This window comes from Thalia democratica, chromosome 1 (assembly GCF_965202585.1).
Source record: "Thalia democratica chromosome 1, ktThaDemo2.hap1.1, whole genome shotgun sequence".
Classification (NCBI taxonomy): Eukaryota; Metazoa; Chordata; class Thaliacea; order Salpida; family Salpidae; genus Thalia; species Thalia democratica.
The window spans coordinates 54,634,324-54,660,328 of NC_139165.1; the positions used below are offsets into that span (position 1 = coordinate 54,634,324).

General features: G+C 26.1%; 1 protein-coding gene across 1 annotated transcript; it reads right to left on the reverse strand.

Annotated features, from left to right (window-relative positions):
- Positions 1 to 316: 316 nt before the first annotated feature.
- Positions 317 to 24,890, reverse strand: LOC145849189 (exosome RNA helicase MTR4-like). The gene is made up of 18 exons (XM_082954299.1): positions 24,765 to 24,890; positions 24,098 to 24,168; positions 21,944 to 22,010; positions 19,873 to 20,121; positions 19,505 to 19,679; positions 18,383 to 18,697; positions 18,202 to 18,318; positions 18,005 to 18,137; positions 17,651 to 17,943; positions 11,081 to 11,206; positions 9,994 to 10,144; positions 5,810 to 6,324; positions 5,557 to 5,742; positions 4,499 to 4,637; positions 3,391 to 3,527; positions 3,195 to 3,275; positions 911 to 1,049; positions 317 to 539 (listed from the first exon to the last, which is right to left on the reverse strand). Exons 1-18 carry the CDS (start codon positions 24,833 to 24,835, stop codon positions 382 to 384), a joined length of 3,123 nt encoding a protein of 1,040 aa, XP_082810425.1. The 5' UTR covers positions 24,836 to 24,890; the 3' UTR covers positions 317 to 381.
- Positions 24,891 to 26,005: the final 1,115 nt, after the last annotated feature.

A 26,005-nucleotide genomic window follows, 5' to 3' on the forward strand; every position in this document is an offset into this window, starting at 1 on the left:
AAATTGCTTTTAAACAGTTAAAAGTAATGTTGATAAATCAAGCTTAGTTCGTTGAATTAAGAATTATAAACAAAACTTCAACAGTCATTAACGTCATTTAGTAAGCTTAAATCTAATCTGTTTTTTTTTTAGATATACTTAGTTTTATTCTATTATACCGAAATATTCTTATTACCAGGCTTGGTGGAAAGTACTCTAAAATAATTTGTATAGTTTTGCAGTGTGTTGTTTTTTTTTTCAAAATGAAGTAAATTATTAAAGAAAAACTTATCTAAATATACGACCATTGTAAACATATTAGAAAGCGAAAACTTCGTTTATTATACGTTATAATTTTAATTGTTCTAAACACCATGAGCCTAAAATTTGTTAAAAAATAAATTAAATGTATAGACTGGCTGCAAACACAACATCTCGTTTGATCAATTCAATTCCATGAGAAAACTTCACTTCAAGCTGACTGTTTCCCATGACTTTCGCAGCACTACACATTTCACGGAGTAGCTCCTCAAGACGTCTTATACATCTTACTACGCTACCTTTAATTAAATATTAACTCTGTTTTTTGAAAATATAAATACAAACAACATTCATATTGATAATAGAACAGAAACTAGTTGAATACTAAACATTTTATTATAAACAAAAACACTTTTAGTAAAATGCTTGTTAAACCTAGTTCAACAGTAACTTATGTATTGTTAGCAACTAATAAATATAAAAACAGTTTTAAAAAAATAAAGAAAATTAAATAATAACATTTTAGTTTTATTATTTTTTTAAAACAAAAGTTATAATGATTATTTTAAAATCAAACGTGTGACGATCCAGTATATAAAAAAAGCTATAAAAAACCATTCGATCAATTATGCAGTGATTTTAGTTATCAAAATCAACACAAATGAATTACCTTCGTAAGTTTCAGAAATATATAAAATTTCAGCAAACGATTTTTTACAAGCCCATCCATATACAACATCGAGTAAATTTGTCTTGAAGCTTTCAGAATAAGCTTCAGAGTCTATATCTAACTTGCTTTCTACTGAAATCTGTATTTCATTCAAGTTAAATTTTCTAAAAAATCTCTATTTTAGTACCATAGTGTTTTGCCTCTGATATATTCTACTTCTAAAATTTACAAATGCAACTTTTTATTGAAGTAGCACAATCATGAAACATTTTTGAACCTTTAGTTGTATTTTTCAAAATAATATTTTTTCATTTTTTAATTTAAAATATTTTAACTATAGTTTTAATCGATAAAAAGTTTAAATAAACTATTTAAGCAAGAGTCGAATATCTTTGCTTACATAAATAATTTAAGGCCATAGGGGGGGTAGAAGCCATTTTTTGACCAAAAATAACATATAGACTTATGTTATAGTAAATTTCATAATCTTTCAGATGCTTTTTTTAGATTTTAAAAATATTAAGTAACTTTTTTTTTTATGACCGGTTATATAAAGGGTTGCCTATATAAAGGGTAACTTTAAAGCTGTTTTTCTCGAGTTTTTAAAAACGGGCTTTAAAATCTATCTTCTCCTTCATTTTTCAAGCAATCTTCTTCAAATTTTCAGGAAATGTTCCTTACATTATGAGAAAAAAACGTTATTTGTGAATTTTAATAATTTTAAAAAATAAAAATTTTATGACAAAAACAAAAAAAAAAAAGTGATTTTTTATCAAAAAAAAATTTTTTTTTTCAAAAAAAAGGCATTTTTACTTGAAATTTTTTAAAGTCACAAATAACGTTTTTTTGTTATTGTATAAAGAATAGACTGTGAAAGTTTGAAGAAGATTGCTTAAAAAATAAAGGAGGAGATAGATTTTGAATGCATTAGTCTTTTTTCGCCGTTTTAGTTTTTCCTTCCCCATAAGGAACCTGTTATGCGGCCCGACTTTGGCTGGTCATATCTCAAAAACTAATTCAAATTTTTTAAAACGGTAAAAAGCAACTTGAAGCTTAGTAAAAACTCTATAAAATAAGATCAACTTGTAAAAAACATGGCCTACCCCCCTATGGCCTTAAAACATTAACATTAAAAAAAGGAAGCGATTGCATGCATATTTAGATTATAAATGGTTTTTATTTTCGGTACATAAAAAAAAGTTTATAACATAAATGAAGTAATTTTTATTTGTAAGTATTTTTATCATTGAAACTTTTTAATTTATTTTTTCACGAAACCCATTTATTTAATAAAAAAATCTAAACTAAAACTTTTTTTTATAACTTGAGATATACTTGTCTTAAAAACACAAGCCTTAAAAATCAAGGCATATCTAAAAATAATATTTTAATGGTCAACATTTGTTTTTTGAAAAAAAATTGTAAATTAATTTTTTCAATTTTTATTTAAAGAAGTCTCAAGTATTTTACTATAAATTTAAATCTAAACATTCAATGTTTTAAGTTTAAATAGAACAAATCAAATAATTCAGCGAATAGTTAGCATAAAATAAACAAAAAGATTTTTTAGAAATAGCGAATAAAACTGTCAGTAACTTGAAATTAAAGTTAGCAACAATTTTTAAGTTTGATAATAGTAGTATGATAATACAAGCAGTCAAAAATTAATTCAAGTTTTGAAAATTTTGGATAATATTTTGTTTAATAAAAACTCATAAAATTTACTAATAACTTTTAGTCTTATTTTTAAAAATTGTAAAATAAAATTTTTAAACAATGTATAAAAGTTTTGAGAACATGCACAAGTTGTAAATATCCATGATAAAGGTTTTGACATATTAGTTTCAACCAATAATAACTGAATCTATGTATAAAATATTCAAAATAAAATAGTTGTGACAAAGCAGTAAGATACCAGTAATAAGATAATAAAAATTTCAAATGCATATATAGTAATAAAATACCTATAATAAACATAAAAAATCTTTATATGTTATTAAGCAACTTTCACAAACTTTTATTAATTTTCTACAAACCAAACATATAATATTGCATGAAATCAGTGATTGTTGTTCTATTACGTAGTAATTATTATTATAGTTCTCAATGATTATAAACATTCAGTTTGTAAGAAAGAAGTTCTACAGTACTTATACACATTATCATCTCTCTAATTAAGTCACTAGTAGTAATTGTTTATGTTAAATTTATGTTTGACTTTTATTTGGTAGATTTATATTTAACTTCACCATTTTAATATGTTGTTACAAAACCATATACATACCTTAGCAATTCTGTTAGCAGTCAACTTTAGTTTTTGCAAAGGAGCTTCTAAAACTTCAATCAATTTTGGTATAGACTTTGACTAAAAGTTATTACAAATTGTTATTGATAATCACATAAAAACTCATATATTTTACAAAAAATAGAGTAAATAATTTTTTTTAAATTATAACTTCATTTCAACTTTAATATATTACCTTATTATTTTCTTCATTGACAAAGCAACTTAAGAGAGCACAACACTGTTCAGTACAAAGATCGTTGAAAACTCCATCAAATAATAACTCAGTTAGCATGAGTTCATCACCAGTACTTATCTCACAAGCCACTCTACCTAAATATTTAAAACTTAGCTAAATAAAAGTAATGACATTATTTAAAAACAACGTTTTAGCCTGAGCCAAGATAAGGATAGTTCACCAATAATCAAGATACAGATGAAAATTACATAAAAATTTCAAAACATTGGTAGACATCGACCGAAATATTGTGTCCAGTGTATCATTGGACACTAAGATAAGAAAGCACATTGGCTAAGCTTGAGGAACTTTCGCTCAACTATTTGCAAAAGCTTGTATTGATCAAAGTTTGCTATCCGTATAAAATTGGCTGTGTATTATGTCTGCCATGCAGTACTCTGTTGTATAGCAGAGAAACGTGGATTCTTTTAAACGTGAAGGAAAAAGAAAATAATATCTTTCACTAACCACCACTACGCTGTATTCTCAGAATTAGCTGGAAAGGTATAACTAGCAACAAAGAAGTGTTGATACGTTCTGGTATCACCACTATGTACTCCAGCCTCCGTCAGCGCAGGCTTTGCTATTCATGTTTTGAGAATGAGCAGCTAGCGTATTCCAAAGGCTAAACACAAAATAAGAGGAAAGTATAACTGATGATCGCAACCATTGGCTCTATCTCCATTAGCAAGAAAGTGAGTGAAAGAAAAAACATATTAGTTAGGAAGATCCGAGAATTTATTTTTTAATTTTTCACAAACTTTAGTAGCTAGTCTTGTTATATTTACTGCGGGCTGTGTTTGTTTTTTGTTCTATTTCAACAACCGTATCAAATCCTGCGAGTACGCTGCGTTTGACCGATTAAAGATGCAACGGGCCGTTTTTATGCTAAATACATAAAAAAAAATCTGTAAAATTAGTTGGCAAACTCTAAGCTAATAAAACTGTTTATCTCACATTACAAACATTTAAATTATTATAAGGTTTTGTAGATATATATCTTAAATTAAGCTATAAAATACTTATTAATGTCATACCTGAGAATCAAATAAATAATGTAATATACCTTTTATTTCAATCACATCTGAAGTTGTGGCATACTCTAATCTACGCAAAATTCTTTTTCGACTTTTAAGCTCTTCAAATTGGAATATTTTTTTCTTCTTTTTCATCTCTTTTTTAGCCTCTTTAATTTGTCCCAGAAGCTGTTTGTATAGTTTGAGTAAGATAATATACAAACTGATAACAGGTTTGCCACAAGTTTTAAAGAAATTAAAGTTTTTTGGTATATTTTTAGTATAAAATTAAGTTTAAGATAAAAAACTGTTTAATTAGCATAAAAACATTGAAAACAAGCTACTTTAAATTTGTTTCTATTAAAAAAAAATCAATATGACAGATTTTTTGTGTCAAATCGAAATTTCGTTATTTTACATATGAAAGTTCAAAATTCGAGGTTTCTTTTAAAGTTAGCCTACATTGTTTAATTACAAGTATTCCTGGGATTCCAGGTTTTTTGGTAACCCTGCTGATAAATGGGAGAAGTGTGTGATTATCACATAACTACATCTTTAAGACAGTTTTTTAGTGTAATGACAGTTTGTTAGTTATGCATAGTTGAAAAATCTTATTAAAAGAATAAAATTGTACATTAAATTCATATACACAAATCAATACCAATTAACTTGATTCTAAAAGTTATCCCTGAGTCATGATTTTTATTTAGTTAAATTTCATTTAAACAAAACTTATATGAAGTTAAAGATTTATCTTTTTTTTTTTTAATTTATAAGCAATATCTAACAAACACATTGAACAATATTTAAAAAAACTATTAGACACAACATTTTTAATATCTAGCTTTAGTTTTTTAAAAGTGATTAACACATACACCTTATTAAATTTTGAAAATGTAATAAAAATATAACAATCAAAATGGTCTTAACGTATTTTAAAATTTAAATATTTTAGATACAACTTCACTAGAACTTTAATAAAATTCCTAATTAGGACTAACAATCTATATATATAAACTTGAATGGCTGATTCATCGTAATAGTTTTTCTTTACTTTAATTTAAAAACGTATTTATAAAAACGAAAATATCATTTAATAGAAACTCACTTTAGTCTTTTTATCCATAAGTTTAATACTTTTTTCTAAATTTTCATTTAAATGTAGTGGATGATTAAGCAGTCTTTTTTCAATAGTTTTTATCTTGGTTGTAATAGACTTTAATTCAAACTTATCTACTTTCATATCTATAACTGGATCTAGCAGAGGTATTTCAGAATTTTTCTTTTTTAGTTTCTACAAAATAGTACTAATTATTGTTACGAAAAAATCTACAGTTATGCTGAGGAAAACAAAATCTTACCTTAATGTTCTTTAAAATAACTTTACGATTTTGTAGACTTAACTCTTCTACAATGGGTAGTCTTAATGAACTTATACACGTTATAATAGGGAGAGTAACTGGAACAACAGCTAATTCAGTATTATCTGGGTTTTCAGCAGTATGAGCAGGTCTAGGATTACAGCCAGAGTTAGTATATGGACGAATTGTGTCTTTATTGCAATTTAACAAAACATCAACTATGATTTGAGACTTTTCATTCTCATTACATTTACTATTTTGATTCTTAAAATCATTTACAGGTCGTTTTTCTTCATAACTAACTACTATACCCAACCCAAAATCGTCAGTACCACGTTTTACAGTGACCAGTCTTCCTGACTGAAGAAAAGGTTTGCAGTACTTAGGAGTCATACATAAACTGATCTTATCATTTCGAAGCTTTTCAATTTGTTGTCTGAGCTTGTAATATTCTTCAGCTAAATCTTCGTCTTTTATTTCAATACTCTTCCATTCACTTAGAAGACTTTCCAGATCTAAAAAATATTGTTTTTACTGAAAACAACTGCTAATGACCAGCTACTTTTTATATTACCATCTTATTTATCTTTTAATTTTATATTTCTTCGTTCACATACTAAGAAAAAAACAATAATATTCATAAAATATATTTAATTTACTTTATGGTACGTTACCAAGGTCTGTATTACATAATATAGATTTTTAATCTTATTTACCCTAGTATTTTGATGACGTCACTAAAATTTAAATTGAACATTTTTGCAAAACTTTGCAAAAATAAATTGCTGCAACTAGGACACCCATAAAAGGATACTCATAAAAAGACCTACCGATATTATACATCTACATAAAAACTGTGCAAGTTGATAGTTTTTAGTATTGTCTAAGTTTACTAATACTAAGACAGCACTAAACAGATAAATCTTAAAAAACCATGTTAGTCGAATGTGAAAAGTATTGCAGCAGACAATTTACAATAAATTAAAGTATACGTAATTATATTTACTTCTAATTCATAGCTTGTATTGTTTATAATAGGGTGGCCACTAAATTTTGAGAAATTTTTTCAATATTTTTGAAATTACACGATTTTGGTTATATTTTTAGTTTACGTTAAGGGTATAGGGGGTCTAACATTCTGTTTTTCTAAAAATAGCATTAGCTTCTATATGAAAGCTAAAGTACAAACTACAAGAAAAATTTTATAAAATTATTAAATCTTGTTTAACTTTTGATATATTGTAGATTTTGTAAATAGTTTCCAATACAAACGTATGGACTGCAAATTTTTTTGGGTCAATTTTCTCGTAAATTAAAAAGTAAAACACTAAAAATCTATTATCTTCTTCATTTTTAGAGCTAGAGACCTCAAACTTTCAGAAAATGTTCCTTTTACAGCTTCAAAGACTTTGAATGTTAGAATTTTATAAATATTTAAAAATACAATTTGAAAATAGGTGGTTTTTTTATTTTTAATTCTTTCAAAGTTTCAAATATTCCTACATTCAATATTTTCTAAATTTAATAATGGACTTTCTGTGAAAATTCAAAGAAAGATTGGTTAAAAAATGAAGAAGAAGATAGATTTTCAAATAAAATAGTCTTTTTTCGCGTTTTTGGTTTGCGCCTCCCATTATAAACTTATAGAGGTCACCGACTTTGATCACTTAAATCTAATAAATGACTTTAAATTTTTTTAGGCGGTTATTAGTAATAATATTTTATTGAATAAAATTTCTAGAAAATAAATTAATTCATCTGATAAAAAGAATAAAATGTTACTTAATGCTTTACGCTTACAATATAGTTTCTCTAAACATTTAGATTGTCAGAATGTGTTTACAATCTAAAAGAAAAAAAATGTGAGAAAATCAAATAAAACAAATGATAAATCTCGAGATGCAATAATCTATCTAAATAATATATAAGCAATATAAAAATGTCTGATTGTACTATTACAAAGCACATGCTGTAAAATAAAGTGAGAAACAGTCAACTTAATCAATTTAATACTATTAAAATTTGTTAATACTTAAGGGCATAGGGTTAAAAGTTTGAAACAAATTGGTTTAAAAATAAAGGATGAGATAGATTTTTAGTAAATTTTTCAAAACTTAGAGAAAATCGGCCTTGAAAATTTTTTATTCTATATGGTTGTATCGGATTTTTTTTACAAAAGTTGTTATATCTCAAAGGTTAATTGAACTTTACTTTGTTCTATAAAAAGTATCTTATAGTATATACCATGGTTGCCAATGATCAAGCTGAGAAAAATTTCCTGACTTTTTCCTGACTTTTTACCAAAATTTTCCTGACTTTTCTAAATCAAACTCTTAAATTAAACTTATTCTAAAATACATAATCTTACACTTATAAAGCTTTCAATCTAATTTTAATACAGGTTAAAAACAACAGTTTTTTGTTGAATTCTATCATCAAACTTCCAGTACATCACTTAAACCATCTGTGTATGATTGATGTTTGTAATAAACAGCTCTATCAGCAAAATACTTGTATAATTACCTTATAAACACAGCTTGTCTGAAAAAAGACACAATTTTTTTAGCATTTTCTAGCATAAAAGTGTCTAGATAAACAAACGACAAATAAGGAACTTTTACAATTAAAACCTTAAATCAATAAGGAACTTTCACAACTCAAACCTTAAAACAATAACAAACTTTTACAGTTAAAACATTAAAACAATAAAGAACTTAATCAAATACTGTTTTTTTAAATGTACGTACTAAAGTTTATTTTCTCCATTTTTTTATTAGCACTTCAACCTCTTCATCTAATGAAGATATGGTTTCCTGCATCTGACCTGCATTCCGCTTCATTTTCTTGGCAGTTAAAATCATTTGCCTCATTTTATTTTCTCTCATCTGCTGCCCCTACACTTGTTGAAGAGAATCATTTCTCTAAATCAAGCCACAACTTGTGGGCTTCATTTTTTTTCTTTTGGCACTCATTATTTTCATTTATAAAATATTCCCTCTTATCATTTAGTATAAAATTTGTAACAAATAAATATACTTTTATTTACTTTAAAAACATAAGTTACTCTACAAAAAATACAAATAATAAGTAAACTTAACCTTGGCATACACCTCTCTTATCACTTATTTTATAAATTTAAACAACTTAGAAAAAATTATAAAAATACTAAACTAACTGCTTAGTTAGAAAGAACTCAATTATTTACTTAGACAAAAAACACTTTGATTCTAAAATTATGCTAGATAAACTTTTGTGTATATATCACAGTTTCTCTATGGAAGTGTCCTCGCTACAGATCATCAGTACTAAAAAGCTTACAGAATCTGCTTGTTCAAGTAGGGTACTTGTTCAATATGCTAATAGAAAATTTTTGCAGTTTTGTAAAGGATATTTTACGAATTTATACCAGATGAAGGCATTGTAAATAAAATTAAATATTTTTGTAAATTTCTAGGAAGTTTTTTGGAATTTTTTCTGACTTAAAAGGACTTTTAATTAATTTATACCATTTGAAGGCTTTTGGAAAACAAGGAATTTTGTAAATTTAAACTGACAAAATCTGACTTTTTTTATTTTATTTTATCAAATTTCCTGACTTTTTTTCAAAACCCCCCATTTTTTCCTGATTTTTCCTGACTTTTGTCATTTTTCTAAATTTTTCCTGACTTTTCCTGATTTCCTGACTTTTCCTGACCGAGTGGCAACCCTGATATACTCTAAGTTTTAAAATAAGAGCCAATGTAATTAAAAAAATATATTGCACCCAACCCCCCTATGCCCTTAAAAGTAAGTCAAGATAGTTAGTTTTTAAGAAAATAAATACTTAATCCAAAAAAAATTGAAAAATTTGATTCTAAAATTAGCCATTGCTTATATCTTCTAAACTAAGTAAATAAACCATACTTAAAGCAATTTAAATTAAAATAAAAATAATATTTTGATAACTATTTTGTGTTATGTTATCATGAAAATACTTTTAATTAGTTTATATACAGATTAACTTTTGAGTAAGCTAAAATTTAGAATATTTGTATATTCTTAAAGATTTCTTCCTATCTTGACCAGATTTACTTCAAATTAAAGTACAGGAAATAAAAGAGTATATGATATAAACATTGAGTATTTAAATTGAAACTTTTCATAAGCTCAGATGGTATCTACATTTTACAGTGTAAAAAACTAACTTTTCACCATTTCTGGTATAGCATCATAATGCTGAAACTGATAAAATGATTTTTCAAGCATAAACTCAGGGTTTATATCTTCAACACGAAGTAAATTCAAAACCATATTGTAAGTCAAACGAAATGCTGATTCTAACGGATCTGATGAACCCTAACAGTTTTATACTCATAAGTAATTATACTTACTTGATTTCTAAAAAAAAATATTAAATTATATAGTAGTTCATTCATTTTTGAAAGATAACTAGAGGATTGCCAAATGTTTTTGGCAAGTTTTCTCCAGGTTTTTAAAAGTACACACTTTTGGGTCTGCTTTTAGTATAAAGTTATGTTTAAGGCAAAAAAGTGTGTTAAATAGTATAAAAACATTGAAAAGATACTATAAAGCTACTTTAAATCTGTTTTTTAATAAAATAATGTTGATGTTAACATTTTTTTTAATCTATATGACAGATTTTTGTGTTAAATCGAAATTTTACAACTTAACATGTTAAAATTGTTCGAAATTCAAGGTTTTTTTAGTAATTTTTGTTCAAAATTCCAGATTTTTCAAGGTTTTTTGGCAACCCTGTAATTATAGACGTCAGACTACTTCTATAATAAAAACTTTAAACGATGTCTTTTAAATAATAAACTTCGAAAAACCTTTAAAAAAATCCAATGGTTTTACTACTTTTAAGTCAAAATATTTTCTTTTAGTTATTACAAACAGTTGAATAAAATATTGATTTATGAAAATTTATGTTCAAACTTAATTTTATCTAAAAAATTTAAACTTGAATTTATTTCTATAGAATATCATTATTAAGTGTAATATAACTATTAGAAACATTTTGTTACTACGGTTTTTTTCTTTTGATTAAAAAAGCTTGAAGTTGTTCAAAGATTTTAATAAAATAAAGTTTAACTAAACTCAAACTAATACTAAATCTATCAATACTAAATTTGTTTCTTATAAATTTTACATTAACAGTAAAGTACTTTATATGCACACTTCTGTGCGTATATGGACACCTTGGAAAAAGTTATACCTATAAAATATTAATATTTAAATTTCATATGCACTGAATTTTGGAAATTAACCAACCGTTACCAATTGTTTACCGACTGTTGGGGTTAGTTTCTCATTAACCATCATAATAACTATACCATTTTCATCTTTACCTCTTCTACCAGCGCGACCGCTCATCTGGATAAACTCACCTCCTGTTATCTGGACAATTGAAACTATTTTTTAAACACTATAAAACTTATTATTGAATATTTTAAAAAACTATTGTTATCAATCATTCTTATATATTTTTTTTAGTTGAAATATAACAAAAATTTTCAGTCGAAATTAATATTTAAAAACAATTTTTGACTGATAGTAATGGCATGTGTGGAAAGAGAATAAAAATTAAAACTTTATCTACTTAGTAAAATTATAAAAGCAAGATTTAGACTTACTCTTCATACAAAATTATAAGATTTAAAAAAGCTTTTAGATATAAAATCATACTCTAAAACTTCTTTTTTTTTGCTCATTAGTGCAAAATAAAATAACAATTATACAACTCGGAACCAAACATAAAATTTATTGTTTAAAAATTGTGAGTTTTATTAAATAATATTTTTTGCAAGATAATTAATTCTTTATTGACTGAGCTATAATTACCAACATGTAAATTTTTAGAAATGTAAAACTTTAATATGCACTTGCATAAGAAATTAGATTTATGCATAATTAAGTTGATATTTTTTTAAATAAAATCAGTAAAGGCCATAGGGGGGAGGGGGTAAATCATGTTTTTTACAAGTTGATCTTATTTTATAGAGTTTTTTCTAAGCTTCTAGATGCTTTTTCTCGTTTTAAAAAATTCGAACTATTTTTTGAGATATGACCAGTCAAAGTCGGGCCGCATAATAGGTTCCCTATGGGATGGGAAAACTAAAACAGCGAAAAAGGACTATTTCATTTAAAATCTATCTTTTCCTACATTTTTCAGGCAATCTTTTTTTAACTTTCACAGTCTAATCTTTATACAATAAGAAAAAACTTTACTTTGGAATTTAAAAAAAAATTGTAAAAAAATTTTTATTTGTAAAAAAACACTTTTTTTTTATAATTTTTGTGATAAAAGTTTTATTTTTTAAAATTACTAAAACTCTTAAGTAACGTTTTTTCCTTTCATTATAAGAAAAATTTCCTAAAAATTTGAAGAAAATTGCGTAAAAAATGAAGGAGGAGATAGATTTTTAGTGAATTTTAAAATTTCCGAGAAAATTGACCCCGAAAAATTTGCGGTCCATACGCTTATATAGGAAATTTTTTACAAAAAATTAATTATCTCAAAAATTATATGATATTTTTGAATTCTATTGAAACTGGCTTGTAGTTTGTACTTAAAGCTTTCATATAAAAGCTAGTGATGTACCGGACTCACTATCCGGGTCTGGCCGAATATTGCCATTTTTGTCAGATATCCGGATCCGGCCGGATCTTAATTAAAAAAAAAAGTCCGGATCCGGTTCCGGCCGGATTCTAATTTGAAATAAAAGTCCGGATCCGGGTCCGGCCGGATCCTAACAGAGATCCGACCGGACCCGGATCTAGTTAGTAAAAAAGAGCATACTGAAAAGTACTTTTTCAAAAACAAACCCTGTGTAAATTAAAAAGAGTCATTTTTGTCAGTTAAATTAAATACCTACCGTGATTGGCTCATTTTGTACGCGTGACTAATTTTTATTTTTTACATTTAAACTATGAAATAAACATTTCAGAAATGCAACTCTTTACATATGTTTTAAAATTGAAAACTTTGGAATGAATACTTGCATTATTTATTGTTTAAAGTTGAGCTCAGAGAATTTTTAGAGTTAATACGGTTGAATGTACGAGCCAATGAGAATCATATGACGAAATGTTTCAAACTAAATACTGATGCAACAAAACATCAGAATATGACAGGCAGTTTATATGTAAGCAGTTAGTTAGTTAGTTTGGTGTGCAGCTTGAAGCTACAAAATATCTTGAACTGCTTGTGAATACTTATTGTAATGTAAGTAGTGTTTTGTTTTAAAAGTGAATATTTCAACAGGTGTTTAATTGTTTAAATATTTAAGCCAGGTTTATAGTTTAATAGTTTATTAAAAATTTTACAGTTTCTTGTTTACTAAAAGTTTTATTTAATTTTTAGTTTTTTGTTTTGAGTCTTTTGATATAGATTTAAATAGCTTCCAGTTTTTAAAGTGTTACCAAAGTAATTAATAATTTTGTATATGCTAGTATTTCTTGTTGTGTATTGTATAAAAGATTCATCACTCAAAACTGTCGTGTCTGATTATAGAAAGTAGTGTTAGTTAGAATTTAGTATTTGTTAGATATTAATTAAATAAAGTAGGATTTAATTATGATGGGTAGTACTAATAAGTTAAGTGTACCACAATCAGTCCACAACTTTACTACCAAATTGTCAACCTTGGCTAGCTGTTCTACTAATTATTAGATTAAAGTAATTTTTTCAGTTTTTAAAAACCTCATTCTGACTCAGGCTTGTTTATACTCACTCTGGCTAGTTTTATTGACTTAAACAGTGGCAACCCTGCTAGTTTAAAAAATTTTGGGAAGTTTAGAAAATTTTGGACTGTCTCAGACTAATTTAGTTTTTTATAAAAACTCAGGCTAGTTTTCTTTTAGATTTTGAATAAGTTATAGCTGATCCAGTTTTCAATATTTTGTGATTTTCTAGTTAATTTTGTTCAAAACTTGATTTTAGATTTTTTATTGTAAATAACATTAAAAAAATTACAATTTGTATTTTTTTTAACAATTTGTCAACCTTGTGACTAGCTGTTCTACTTATTATTAGATTAAAGCTTTTTTTTCGGTTTTCAAAAACCTCATTCTGACTCAGGCTAGTTTATATTATACTCACTTTACAGGGTTCCAAAATCCCTAGATTTCTCTAGATATCCCTAGATTTTTGCAATTTTCCGAAAAAAAAAAACTCTTAATTTCCCTAAATAAAATTGGAAAAACCATGAATTTCCTTAGATTTCTCGAGATTTTTTTTTAGTGCTGGACCAATTTTTATGATACATATATAATGTAACATAGTTTTTTTTATGGAGTATATTTATGTTTGAGAGTTTCAAGTTTAAAAAAGCAAAGTTCAAAAAGTAGAATAAAATTAACGAAATACTACAGATTTCTTTTATTTTTGACACATTTTTTAGATAATTATTCCCTAGATTTTTTTCTGAAATTTTAGTGGGAACCCTGACTCTAGCTAGTTTTTGGACTTAAACAGTGGCAACCCTGCTAGTTTGAAAATTTTTGGGAATTTTAAAAAGTCTTAAGCTGTCTCAGGCTAGTTCGGCTTTTTATAAAAACTCAGGCTAGTTTTAAGATTTTTTAAAAAACTCAGGCTAGTTTTCTTTTAGATTTTAAATGAGTTCGAGCTGATTCAGTTTTCAATATTTTGTGATTTTCTAATTGATTTTGTTCAAGAAATTGATTTTAACTTATTTTCGATTGGTAAGGCTATAGGGGAGGTCCTCCTTGATTTTTACAAGTTGATATTATCTAATAGGTTTTAATCTTAGCTACTAGATACTTTTTACAGGTTAACAAAACTCAAAGTAGATTTAGAGATACAAGGGGTTTAAGCAGGCCAGCTCAATAGGTTCCTTATAGAAGGGGCAAACTAAAAAGGCGAAAAAATACATTTCATTAAAAATCTAACTCCTCCAACAGTTTTTAAGCAATCTTGTTCAAATTGTCACAGTTTACTTTTTACTAAATCTTAAATCATTTGAGTGCAAGATTTTTTTGTGTTTTGAGAAAAAGTCCCCTTTTTTCAAAAAAGTTTTTTTTTTTTGAATTTTGGGCCTTCAAATAGTATTTTTCAATTTTTTGAAAATTCCAACCCTCAAAAGCTTCTAAACTATGTAAGGAATATTTCCTGAAAATTTGAGGTACCTAGCTTAGGAAACCTAGGATGAGATAGATTTTTAGTGAAATGGATATTTCCGCGTTTTTAGTTTGCGCCTTCCATTAGGTTCCTATGGAACTCTCCGGCTTTGACCGCTTATATATCAAAAACTACTTTGAATTTTGTAAAGCTATAAAAAAGCATCTGGTAGCTAAGATATTATTCTATTAAATAAGATCAACTTGTAAAAAAATTGTTAACCCCCCTATAGCCATAATTGTAAACTTTACTTAAAATTTACTACCTTGTGGCTAGCTGATCTACTGATTATTAGCTTTAAGTAATTATATTTTTTGTTTTCAGAAACCTTGTTCTGATTCAGGAAAGTTTATAATCACTCAGGTTAGTTTTTTGAATCAAAGAGTGGCAACCCTGAATATAGCTAAAATTAGGTGATATTCTGGTCGCCAAAAATCATAGAAGGTTTATTAGTTTGGAACTTTAGTGTAAGAAAAATGAAGAAACTAATGTAATTTTGATTAAAAATCATTTAAAATTAAACTAATTAAAAAATGATAAGTTTTAATATTTTGTGGAAAAGATTGACATGTGTTTAAATATTAAAATATAGTGTGAATTATTAAGTTAGATTAAGATCTTTTTACCAGATTTTAAATCTTATTAGCATGATTTGTACAAAAGACGAAATTTAAAAATATAGAGATTAAAAATATAGAAATATAAATATTATTATTTACAGTGTTCATTTTTGTCTAAGATTATCATTAACTATGTCATTTGTGTGAAGTTATTTTACCGTAAGCTCAGAAGATGATACTATTGCTGTTTGCACAATTTGCACCAACAAAATCAAAAGGGGTAATAATCCTAAAAGTTATGGTACTGCTCCTTTACATAGACATTTATCTGCTAAGCACAATGTGATTTACACAGCAGCGAAAAAAACTTCAGCAGAAAAGGTAGGAAGCAGCACTGGTTCGCTTTCAGCTCCAAAGAAAATAAAGCTCGCTGCTACGAAGCAATCAACCATGAATGATTTTCAAAACTTTAAGCCTTGGGGCAAAGATGATCCAAAAACAATAAAGGTTAATGAAAAAATCATCAATATGATTGCTATTGACAACCAGCCGTTTTCAATAGTAAATGATAAAGGGTTCATTGAACTCTTGGCACATTTAGAGCCAAGATATTTGATCCCAAGCAGAAAATATTTTATGAGGTAATGCTTCAACGGCCTTACCAAAATTTGACGTCTGGTATTTCTAAACTTCTGGAAAAGTCTTCATATTTCTCTTTTACGACAGACATATGGACTAATTCAAAGACCAATACGTCATACCTTTCACTGACGGCGCATTAGTTGAATGAAAGTTTTGTTTATATTCACCGAGTCTTGCGTTGCCGGGAAATTGAAGGTCACCATACTGGACTCAATATTTCTGCTAACATTAAAGATATGCTCCAAAACTGGAGAATAAACCACAATCAGGTGCACTTGATTGTGCGAGATAATGCTTGCAATATGAGGCTTGGTATGGTGTTATCGAATAAAGCATCAATTTCTTGCTTTATTCACACACTACAATTAATTATAAAGGATTCGTTGTTTGCGGACGAGGATGTAGAAAAGTTGCTATCAAAAGCACGAAAAACTGTTGGCCATTTCAGCCATTCCTCCTCAGCTTGTGAAAAGCTTAAATTAATTCAAGTTGGTCTAGATTCAACAAAAACAGAGCAAACAGCCTTGTTACTTGTCCAAGATATCTAAACGAGGTGGAATTCGACCTACCTAATGCTAAAAAGGTTTAATAAGTTAAAAATTAGTGTCCAGAACTATGTAGCTAGCCATTTGCAAGCTCTTATCATTACAGAAAAAGAGTGGCAATTGGTATGTCAGGTACTAAAGCTTCTTGAACCTTTTCAATTAGTTACTAAAAATTGTAGCAAAAATGATGCTCTACTCTCTAGTGTTATTCCGCATGCACGAGCACTGAAGAACTTCGTCGGTCACCAAGCAGGTTGTGAGCTCAATTTAAATGCTGCTACAAACCTATTAAAAAAAAGGAAGAGGCGTGCGAAAACAGGTTATACAGTACCTCCTCGGATTTAAACCTGAATGAAAACAGTTTACTGTTAACTACAACGGCTGTTGATCCGCGCCTCATAAACATAAATAATAAAAAAAAGATATCATAAACTCTCTTATTATTTAATTATTTTAGCAGCACATTAATATCTTTAAGTCTAATTTTTTTTTAAACTATAATTTTTCAAAATTCAAAAGGATATAGTTAGATATAACACATAAAAGATAAGCTTCACACAATTATGCTTAGTTAGAAGTTAGTTATATAAAATTACATTATCGTACATAGTAGTTTTTATACTACTTACATTAAAAATAACTTAGTGTATTAAGAATCCGGTTCCGGCCGGGTTTTAATTTGAAAAAAATATCCGGTTCCGGCCGGATCCTATTTTGAAAAAAAAGTCCGGATCCGGTTCCGGCCGGATTCTAATTTGAAAAAAAAAGTCCGGATCCTGTTCCGGCCGGATTCTGATTTGAAAAAAAAGTCCGGATCCGGGTCTCCCGGACCCGAAGTTATGGGTCCGGTACATCACTAATAAAAGCCAAAGTTAATTTTTGTAAAAAAAAATGTTGGACCCCCCCCCTATGGCCTTAAAGCAAAACTTAAACGTTTTACTAACTAAACACCTACAGTTCTGAAATTTGTCCCATCAAATTTTTGAACACTTGTGAAGACAACGGTGTGAGCAGGCATGTTCACCCCCATAGCAAATGTCTCAGTAGCAAACAACACTTTTATAAGACCTTCAGAAAAGAGAATCTCAGTCGTTTCTTTTACAATGGGTAAAAGACCACCATGATGTATACCAATACCTTGTTTGAGCAGTGGTACTATTAGTTTAATTTGTGGTAACTCCTGTTCTTCTTTACCAATCTGATTCATTGCGTTATTGAAAATTTGTTCTACTAACGATTCTTCTTTTGCTGTTAATAAATTATTAAAGTTAAAGATTTATAAAGTTAATTAAAACTTTTTTTAACTTACCATCGTTAAAACGAATTTTAGAAATCGACTTTGCATAAAATTCACACTCTTTTTTGCTAAAAGAAAAAACTATTGCTGGCAGGTACTTTTTTCTTTTTATGATGTCGATGACTTGCTGACAAGCTGATAAAGCCTAGAAATATAAAAATAAAACAAACAGATTTACAATGTTTATACTACTAATAAAAAAAATCTACCTTTCTTTGGTCACCATTTCGTCTTTGTCGGAAGTATGGTTTCTTACCTTCATTATTTTCATTTCCATCATTAATTATTGCCATCGCAGAATTAAACCGTTCCTCCATAAAATTTCCCTTTGATATTTAATTATACTAAAAAAGTAACAACTATTAAAAATAATAAAACAATTGAACTCACGGATTTGTCAACGACTTTGTGAAGACCACTTGCGCCAATAGGAAAAATGTAATGTTCAAGGGGAACTGGTCTAGTGCTAGTGTAAACAACATGTACAGGTTGGTGATGTAAATAGCACACCCATGAGGCTAATTGGCGAGCGTTGGGAATAGTAGCAGATAAAAAAACGTAGCGCACATTATCAGGAAGCAAAATAATAGTTTCCTCCCACACAACTCCTCTGGTCTTATCTCTCATGTAATGAATTTCATCGAATACTACCCAACCAACTTCCCTCATAATTTCCGAGCCTTTATAAAGCATACTCCTCAGAATCTAATATGATTAAAATATAGATATACTTAGCAATCAAAAACTTTTAAAATAGTAATGTACTAGTATGTTTTTCAAATAAACAATTTTAAAAATTACTTTGAGTTTTAGATCACTACATAATATTTTTTAAATGTTATGTAAGAGATTTTTTAAGACTTTTAACTTACCTGTCATAACTAAAAATACATAAAATATGTGAACTATGTAATTTTACTGAAAGGAACAAGTATCTCTATCTACTTATATATTATACTATAAGATACTTTTCATCAAATAAAAACAAACTTATTAACTGTTGAGGTAAATAGTTTCCGATACAAGAGGAAAACATTGAGGAAAAAAAAAGCTATTGCAAATATAGAGCGTTTACTTTAAAAAATAAAGTTTGTTTCAGTATTAAGAATAACTTGATGAAAAAAATGATTTTCTAGAAGAAAATAATAACATTATGACTAAAAGAAAAACTAATTTTCGTTTACTTTTGATAAAAAAACAGTCAAAAAGAATTTTAAAAAAATATTTTGCTAAATATTAAGCTTATTTTTTAAATATTAACTGAGAAAGTTTAAAAATGATTTTTTAATGTAACAGTATTTTTTGTTGCTTTAGTTTTCTCTTTAAGTAAAGAATAAATTTTATAATTTTAATCGCTTATAACGTGGAAGCTTTTATTTTTCAACAGGACTAAAAGATTGGTTTTAATAAGGAAAACAAGAATAATTAAAAAAAAATATTAACTCATTAAATACTGAATAAATTAAGCTTAACCTTTTAAATAAGTATTTAAAGTTATAAGATTAAAAAAACCTCTGTTGTCATAACTAAACAAGAAGCAGCTTGATTAATTGTTACATCTCCAGTCATCAAACCAACATCTTTAAACTCTTCTTGCAGGTCTCGATATTTCTGGTTAGACAAAGCTTTGATAGGAGAAGTGTATATAACCCGTTGCTTTTTGTTAAATGATGTTGCAATAGCATATCTATTAGATGAAAATTAATAAAAAAGCTATAATTTATAATTGCAATTAACAGCAGGTATAAAATATGTTCTTAGGTTTTAATAGCACTTAATAAATAAAACAATAAAAGAATTAAAATTAATTAATTTTTAAAATTGTTGATTCCATTATTTAAAAAACACCAATTTTAATAATAATCACAAAACAAAATTACTCTGCAACTGAAGTTTTTCCAGCCGAAGTATGTGCCGAAACTAATACAGACTGGTTATTGTCGATACAGTTTACAGATTCTTGTTGAAATGCATCAAGTTTAAACTTGTACTTTTTTGCAGGTTCGCCAGTTCGTTCTTTCAAAACAGGCTCATTTTTATCTGATTTCAAGTATACAACTTCATGCGAGCATGTTGAATTCAAAGGATTTAGTGTTTTGAAGCATACTTGTGGTACATCTTTTAAAAGGCTGAAATCGATCATATGTAAAAAACAATAATTCAACTAATCAAAAAAACTGTCGTTTTGACAAAAAACTAGCTAGATACTGAGAGTTGTATAAGTAAAAACAATTTGTATATAATTAAACTTTACTGATGTGTTATGAAAATAAACACAAAACCTTACTGTAAACAAATTTAATTAAAACTTTATATAAATTTACAACGACTTATGAAAAAAAGTTACTCAGAAAACATACTTAATAAAAAGTTTTTAAAACAACACAATTAATTTTTTTATTGCGACCAAATTTTAAACTTATAAGTTTTTAAATTTTAAACTCATATTAGTTTTTAGAAATGTGCTTGTTAAAAAAGCAAAAAAAATTGAAAACAAGAGAAAATTACAGTACTTTTGTAGTACAACTATTCAGTAATAAAACTATTATCATAAAACTGTAAAAAAACAAGAATTTTTTTTTTATTTACAAAGCAAGATATGATTCTTTTAGTAGGCCAGCTTTAAAATACTAACTTTAACTCATTATATATTCAGGGTTCGTGCGCGATTTTTTTTCTTTTAGCCTGATATTTTTCAAAGTTAGGAAAATTCCCATTTGAAGTCATTTTGGGGTTTTAATTAGTACTATTGAAGCCTCCGACTTCAACCAGCTTTATCTCAAAATATATGTTGAACTTTAAAATCTATATAAAGCAACTTGTAGCTTAGTTACAACTCAATAAATAAGTCTTAATTGTGAGAAGGGTGATTGACCCCCCCCTTCTATGCCCTTAACATAAAAAACTCAGTGATAAGTTTTAAAATAAGTGTTATATATAATCTATTAATAGTGTAAAAATTTACTATATATTACTAAAAATAAATGTTCAATTTAATAAGAACACTAAGTAAAAACATTATAACCAGAAAACTTATAATAAAACGACGCGCATTGTCGTGTTTTTTTAACATTTAAAATGAAAGGCTTTCACGAGTATCAAAATAAGTAAAAACTGTTTATTATAGTACTTTGACTAATACTTAAAATTGATACACAGTTATAAATCCTAAACTCTAAATCTAAATAAATACAGTGATTGTTAATGTGATATCAGATTTAAAAAGCTAGCACTTAACTTTTAAAAAACCTTTAATATTTTGTTCTTGTAAAGAAGAATAAATTGCACCTAAAATTTGTACTTCCACAAAATTTAGTACTTTTGTCTTAAAGCTAAGTTTTAGTGTTGTGAATATCTCCAATAACTTTAAATAAACAAACATAAATTATATGAATCTAAAAACTATTTGGTATAAAACTTCTAAATTTCAATTAAAACAGTTAAACCAACTAAGCTCTGAAAAACATAGCTGATGTAAACAAATTCAAACAAACAATTAAGTTATTGAACTAAACTGAAATGTTAAAACTGCATTTTTTTAATCAATTTTCATTATTATAACGTATATAATCTACTTATAACAAAACAATGAAGATTCTTAAACATTTGTTATAGATTCAAAAAAAGGTTTTAAGCATTTATTTTTACAAATACTGACTGATTTTACATTTAATAAATAATTTTATATTTAAAAATAAATTCACACTTTAATAAGATTTACTCAAGAAAAATAAAAATTATTCTCAATTTGTTTTTTTAATTTAGAAGTATTAAGTATTAAAATGACATAAACTGAAATCCTAAAATTTTCAAGCAAAAAACTGAAAAAAATAGATATTTTGCAATTTTTTTCAAAAAAAACTGATTTAGCCTGATGCGCACGAACCTTGTATATTTAACATAACAATTTCTAGCTGCGATATTAATGTACAAATTTAAAACATGTTTTACCTAGATATTTCGTTTATTTCATCATCAAAAAAATTCTTATTTTTGGGAAAAAATTGAAAGGAATGGCCTGAAAAATTGAACTATTTACATTATTTATAAAATAAATTATAATGTAATTTAGACAACCTAGTTTCAGATTTGAAAAAAAATGAAGTACAATGACTAAACCTTTATTATTTAAAAGGTTACACACTTGTTTAAGCAAAAAATCTGAGACACTAAAAAGTAGTCACAGTTTATCATGGAATTTTTTCAACTCAAGTTAAAAAATAATAATTTAAATTTAACCTTAATTTTAATTACTACATACTTTCATAGAAATGCTAGTAACATGATTACAAACTTTGAATTTTGTAAGTTTTAAATATAGAATAATTAGAAACTATAAAATGACAAAGTTTTAGAAAAAGTAGTTGCTTGTCCTTGTAGATTTTAAGGCCATAGGGGGGTAAATCATGTTTTTTCAAGTTGATCTTATTTTATAGAATTTTTTCTAAGCTTCAAGATGCTTTTTATCGTTTTAAAAAAAATCGAATTATTTTTTGAGATATGACCAGACAAAGTCGGGCCGCATATTAGGTTCCCTATGGGAAGGGAAAACTAAAATAGCGAAAAAAGACTATTTCACTTAAAATCTATCTCCTCCTACATTTTTCAAGCAATCTTCTTCAAATCTTTATACAATAACAAAAAAACGTTACTTTGGAATTAAAAAAAACAAATTGTAAAAATTTTTTTTTTTGAAAAAAAAACTTTTTTTTTAATAATTTTTGTGATAAAATTTTCATTTTTCTAAATTCTAAAGTAATGTTTTTTCCTTTTACTATAAGGAACGTTTCTTAAAATTTTGAAGAAGATTGCTTGAAAAATGAAGGAAGAGATAGATTTTTAGTGAATTTTAAAATTTCTGAGAAAATTGACCTTGAAAAATTTGCGGTCCATACGTTTATACTGTAAAATTTTTACAAAAAATTAAATATCTCATAAATTAAATGATATTTTTGAATTCTATAAAAACTGGCTTGTAGTTTGTACTTAAAGCTTTCATATAAAAGCTAAAGTTAACTTTTGTAAAAAAAAAATGTTTGATCCCCCCTATGGCCTTAAGTATAGGGACAACTAAAAGTTTTAGTTTATTTGATAAAAAACATTTCTATAAAACTTTTTTTATATATTAATTTAGTTTTAAATATTTTTTTAATAAAACTATTGTTAAGTAATAAAAACAAAAAATATAAATTTTCATTTAAACTTTTTATTTCTTAATAGTTATTCTAACTAGCTAAAATATAATCTTATGTGGATTTATGTTTGCTTAGAAAAAAAGTACAACACTATTGTTTCATAAACACTAATTATACGGGTTATCACTAAACTTTAAAAAATAAAAGCTGAAAATTCTTTAATTTCTTTTTAGTTTTATCTGTTAAAAAGGGCTGCCAAATTTTTTTAAAGAATTTCTCCAGGTTTTCTACATTTATTCCAGGTTTTTAAAAGTACACGCTTTTGGATTTATTTTTTTAGTTTGAAAATAAGTTTAAGGTTAAAAAATGTGTTAAGTAATATTACAACATTGAAAAGATACTGTAAAGCTACTTTTGTGTATTTTAATAAAAATAAATGTTGATGATGACAAACTTTTTTTATCTATATGATAGATTTTTCAGGTCAAAACAAATTTTACTACTTCAAAAAGTAAAAACTGTTGATAATTCCAGGTTTTTCCAAGATTCCAGGTTTTTTGGCAACCCTGGTTAGAAGATTTCTTATATAAATAAAAATAAATTGAATTTTTTTTCAATGTTTTTAGTTGGTAGATTTTAAATTTGATTTAACTTAATTTAATTAAGGCTACAGTAATATCTTTATGTATTTACATAATCTTTAGTGCACAAAACTTTCCTTATTTACTATGCAAGATTTATAAAAGTATAAAACCACTGATTAAACCTACAGTTCATCTTCATTTTCCACTTAATTAATAACAATTTATAAGTTAATATTATTGATCTTTCTTAATTAAAGATTTTAAGTCTTTTTTAAATGTGAAAAATGTTTTAAAAAACTTTTTTTTGTGGTTAAATTTTGAAATTGTGTTCATTGTAAAAAAAAAAACTTTTGAGTATGCTTAAAAAATATAAAACATTAACTTACTTTTACTGTTAGAAATAGTTTTCATTCTCTTTTTTTGAAAATTTTCATTAAACTCTTCAGCTTTTCTTTTTCTAGAAAAGTAATAGTAATATAGTATAATTTATAACTACTAGCTTAAAAAAATTATATGTGCTATAGATAACAAAAAATGCAACATAAAAAATACATAATTATTTTATGTAATGCATAATGATTCAATAAAAAAGGTAGAACTTTTTAAATAAGTCTTCAAAAGATAAGTTAAATATTTTAATAGCCTGGATAAAACTTTGCTTTCTTTTTCCTGAATACAAAACTTCTTTTAAATTTAAGTCATATCAAGTTTAGTGTTAGTTTAAATATATTTTTCATATTAAATAAAACATCTAATGTGTTTTAAATAATAATATTATTTAATTTTTTGAGCTTATACTTTTAGTCTTTATAAGTTATACTACAAAGTCAATAATTAAAATTACATTTTTTTAAAGTTTTTAAAAGGTATATACTCTTAAAATTTTATATTCTAAAGAACAAAAATGTTATTCAACATTAAATTTTTTTTTTTAGTTAAGTTTTGAATACACAATATAATAAAAAACTTAGACTAATTTTAAGTTGTAAAAGTTTACTAATTCAAAATAACTAATAATTTGACTAGCAAATTTGAAACAAATAATCCTCTTACTTCTCAATTTCCTTAACACAGTTATCTTCTTCAAAAGCATCAAATAAATCATAGTCTCCGAAAGCTGACATTTTTTGTTTTCAAATATTTAAACAACTTAGTTTAGGTACTTTATTCTGAAAAACTACAGAAAAAATAACTAGTAAACAATTTCATCTGGTTTTAGAAGATAGATGTATAACTCTTAGATTTTATTGCACAAAATAAAACTAAAACTTTCAGACTTAGTACTTATATAGCTTTCATTGTATTATTAAAATACCTTCTGGAAAACTAATTAAACTTTTAATGTCTTTTTAATAGTTAGCAATCTACCAGATCCAGTATTTATTTGGTCAGATCTAAAGTTACTGGGGTCTTGATTTGAAAATATAATTTAACTATTATAAGGTTGTAACTAAGAAATTTAAAAAAACATTTAAGTTTAGTATTTTAGAATAAACTGTTATTTTAACAAGTTTTTGTGAAAGTTTTTATTGATTAAAAGTATTTACAATAACACATTTTGTTACTTGATATAAAATAAACACTCTTAAACTAAGTGCAGGAGCAGCATTCTATTACATAGCAAAGGGGTAGGAACTTTTTTTACATGTTGATCTTATTCTAAAGATTTTCAACCAAACTAACAGTTGTTTTTCACCATTTTTATAATGAAAATTATTTTTTGAGTTATGATCAGACAAAGTCAGAGAATTCAATCCTATCGGAAAGGAAAAGTTTAAAAGACAAAAAAAAAAGAACATTTCATTAAAAATGATTCTTTAACAATTTTTAAGCTCTCGTTCTAAAACTTTCTCAGTTTAATTCTAACTAAATAATAAACTATCCTATTATAAGAAATTTAAAAATTTAGAGTTTAAGTTTATTTTCTTAATTTTTTTTTTTATTATTTTCCTTCTTTTGGTCATAACTTTCTTTCAAGTTGTTACAATACGATTTTTTCTTATAATGCAAGGAACATTTGCTGTAAATTTGTGGTCAACGGCATAAAAACTGAAGGAGGAGATAGATTTTTAGTGAATTTTTGAAAAAAAAAGTTATTTATTCTATATGGTTGTACTGGATTTTTTTTTCCAAAACTTGTCATATCTTAAAATTTTATTGAACTTGTTTGTTCTATATAAGTGTCCTATAATATATTCTCTAACAGGGTTCCCACTAAAATTTCAAAAAAATTATAGAGAAATCCATTAAATTTAGAAATTTTTATAGGGAAGTTATCAAAAAAAAACAACTAA

Bases quoted from the DNA above. Each gene is read 5' to 3' on its own strand.
- LOC145849189 (XM_082954299.1), bottom strand. From the start codon at position 24,835: ATGTCAGCTTTCGGAGACTATGATTTATTTGATGCTTTTGAAGAAGAT. The intron at 22,011-24,097 runs GTAAGTTAATGT...TCAATTTTTCAG, and splicing joins AACTATTTCTAACAGTAAAA to GCCATTCCTTTCAATTTTTT. The intron at 18,319-18,382 runs GTGAGTTCAATT...TAAATATCAAAG, and splicing joins ACAAAGTCGTTGACAAATCC to GGAAATTTTATGGAGGAACG.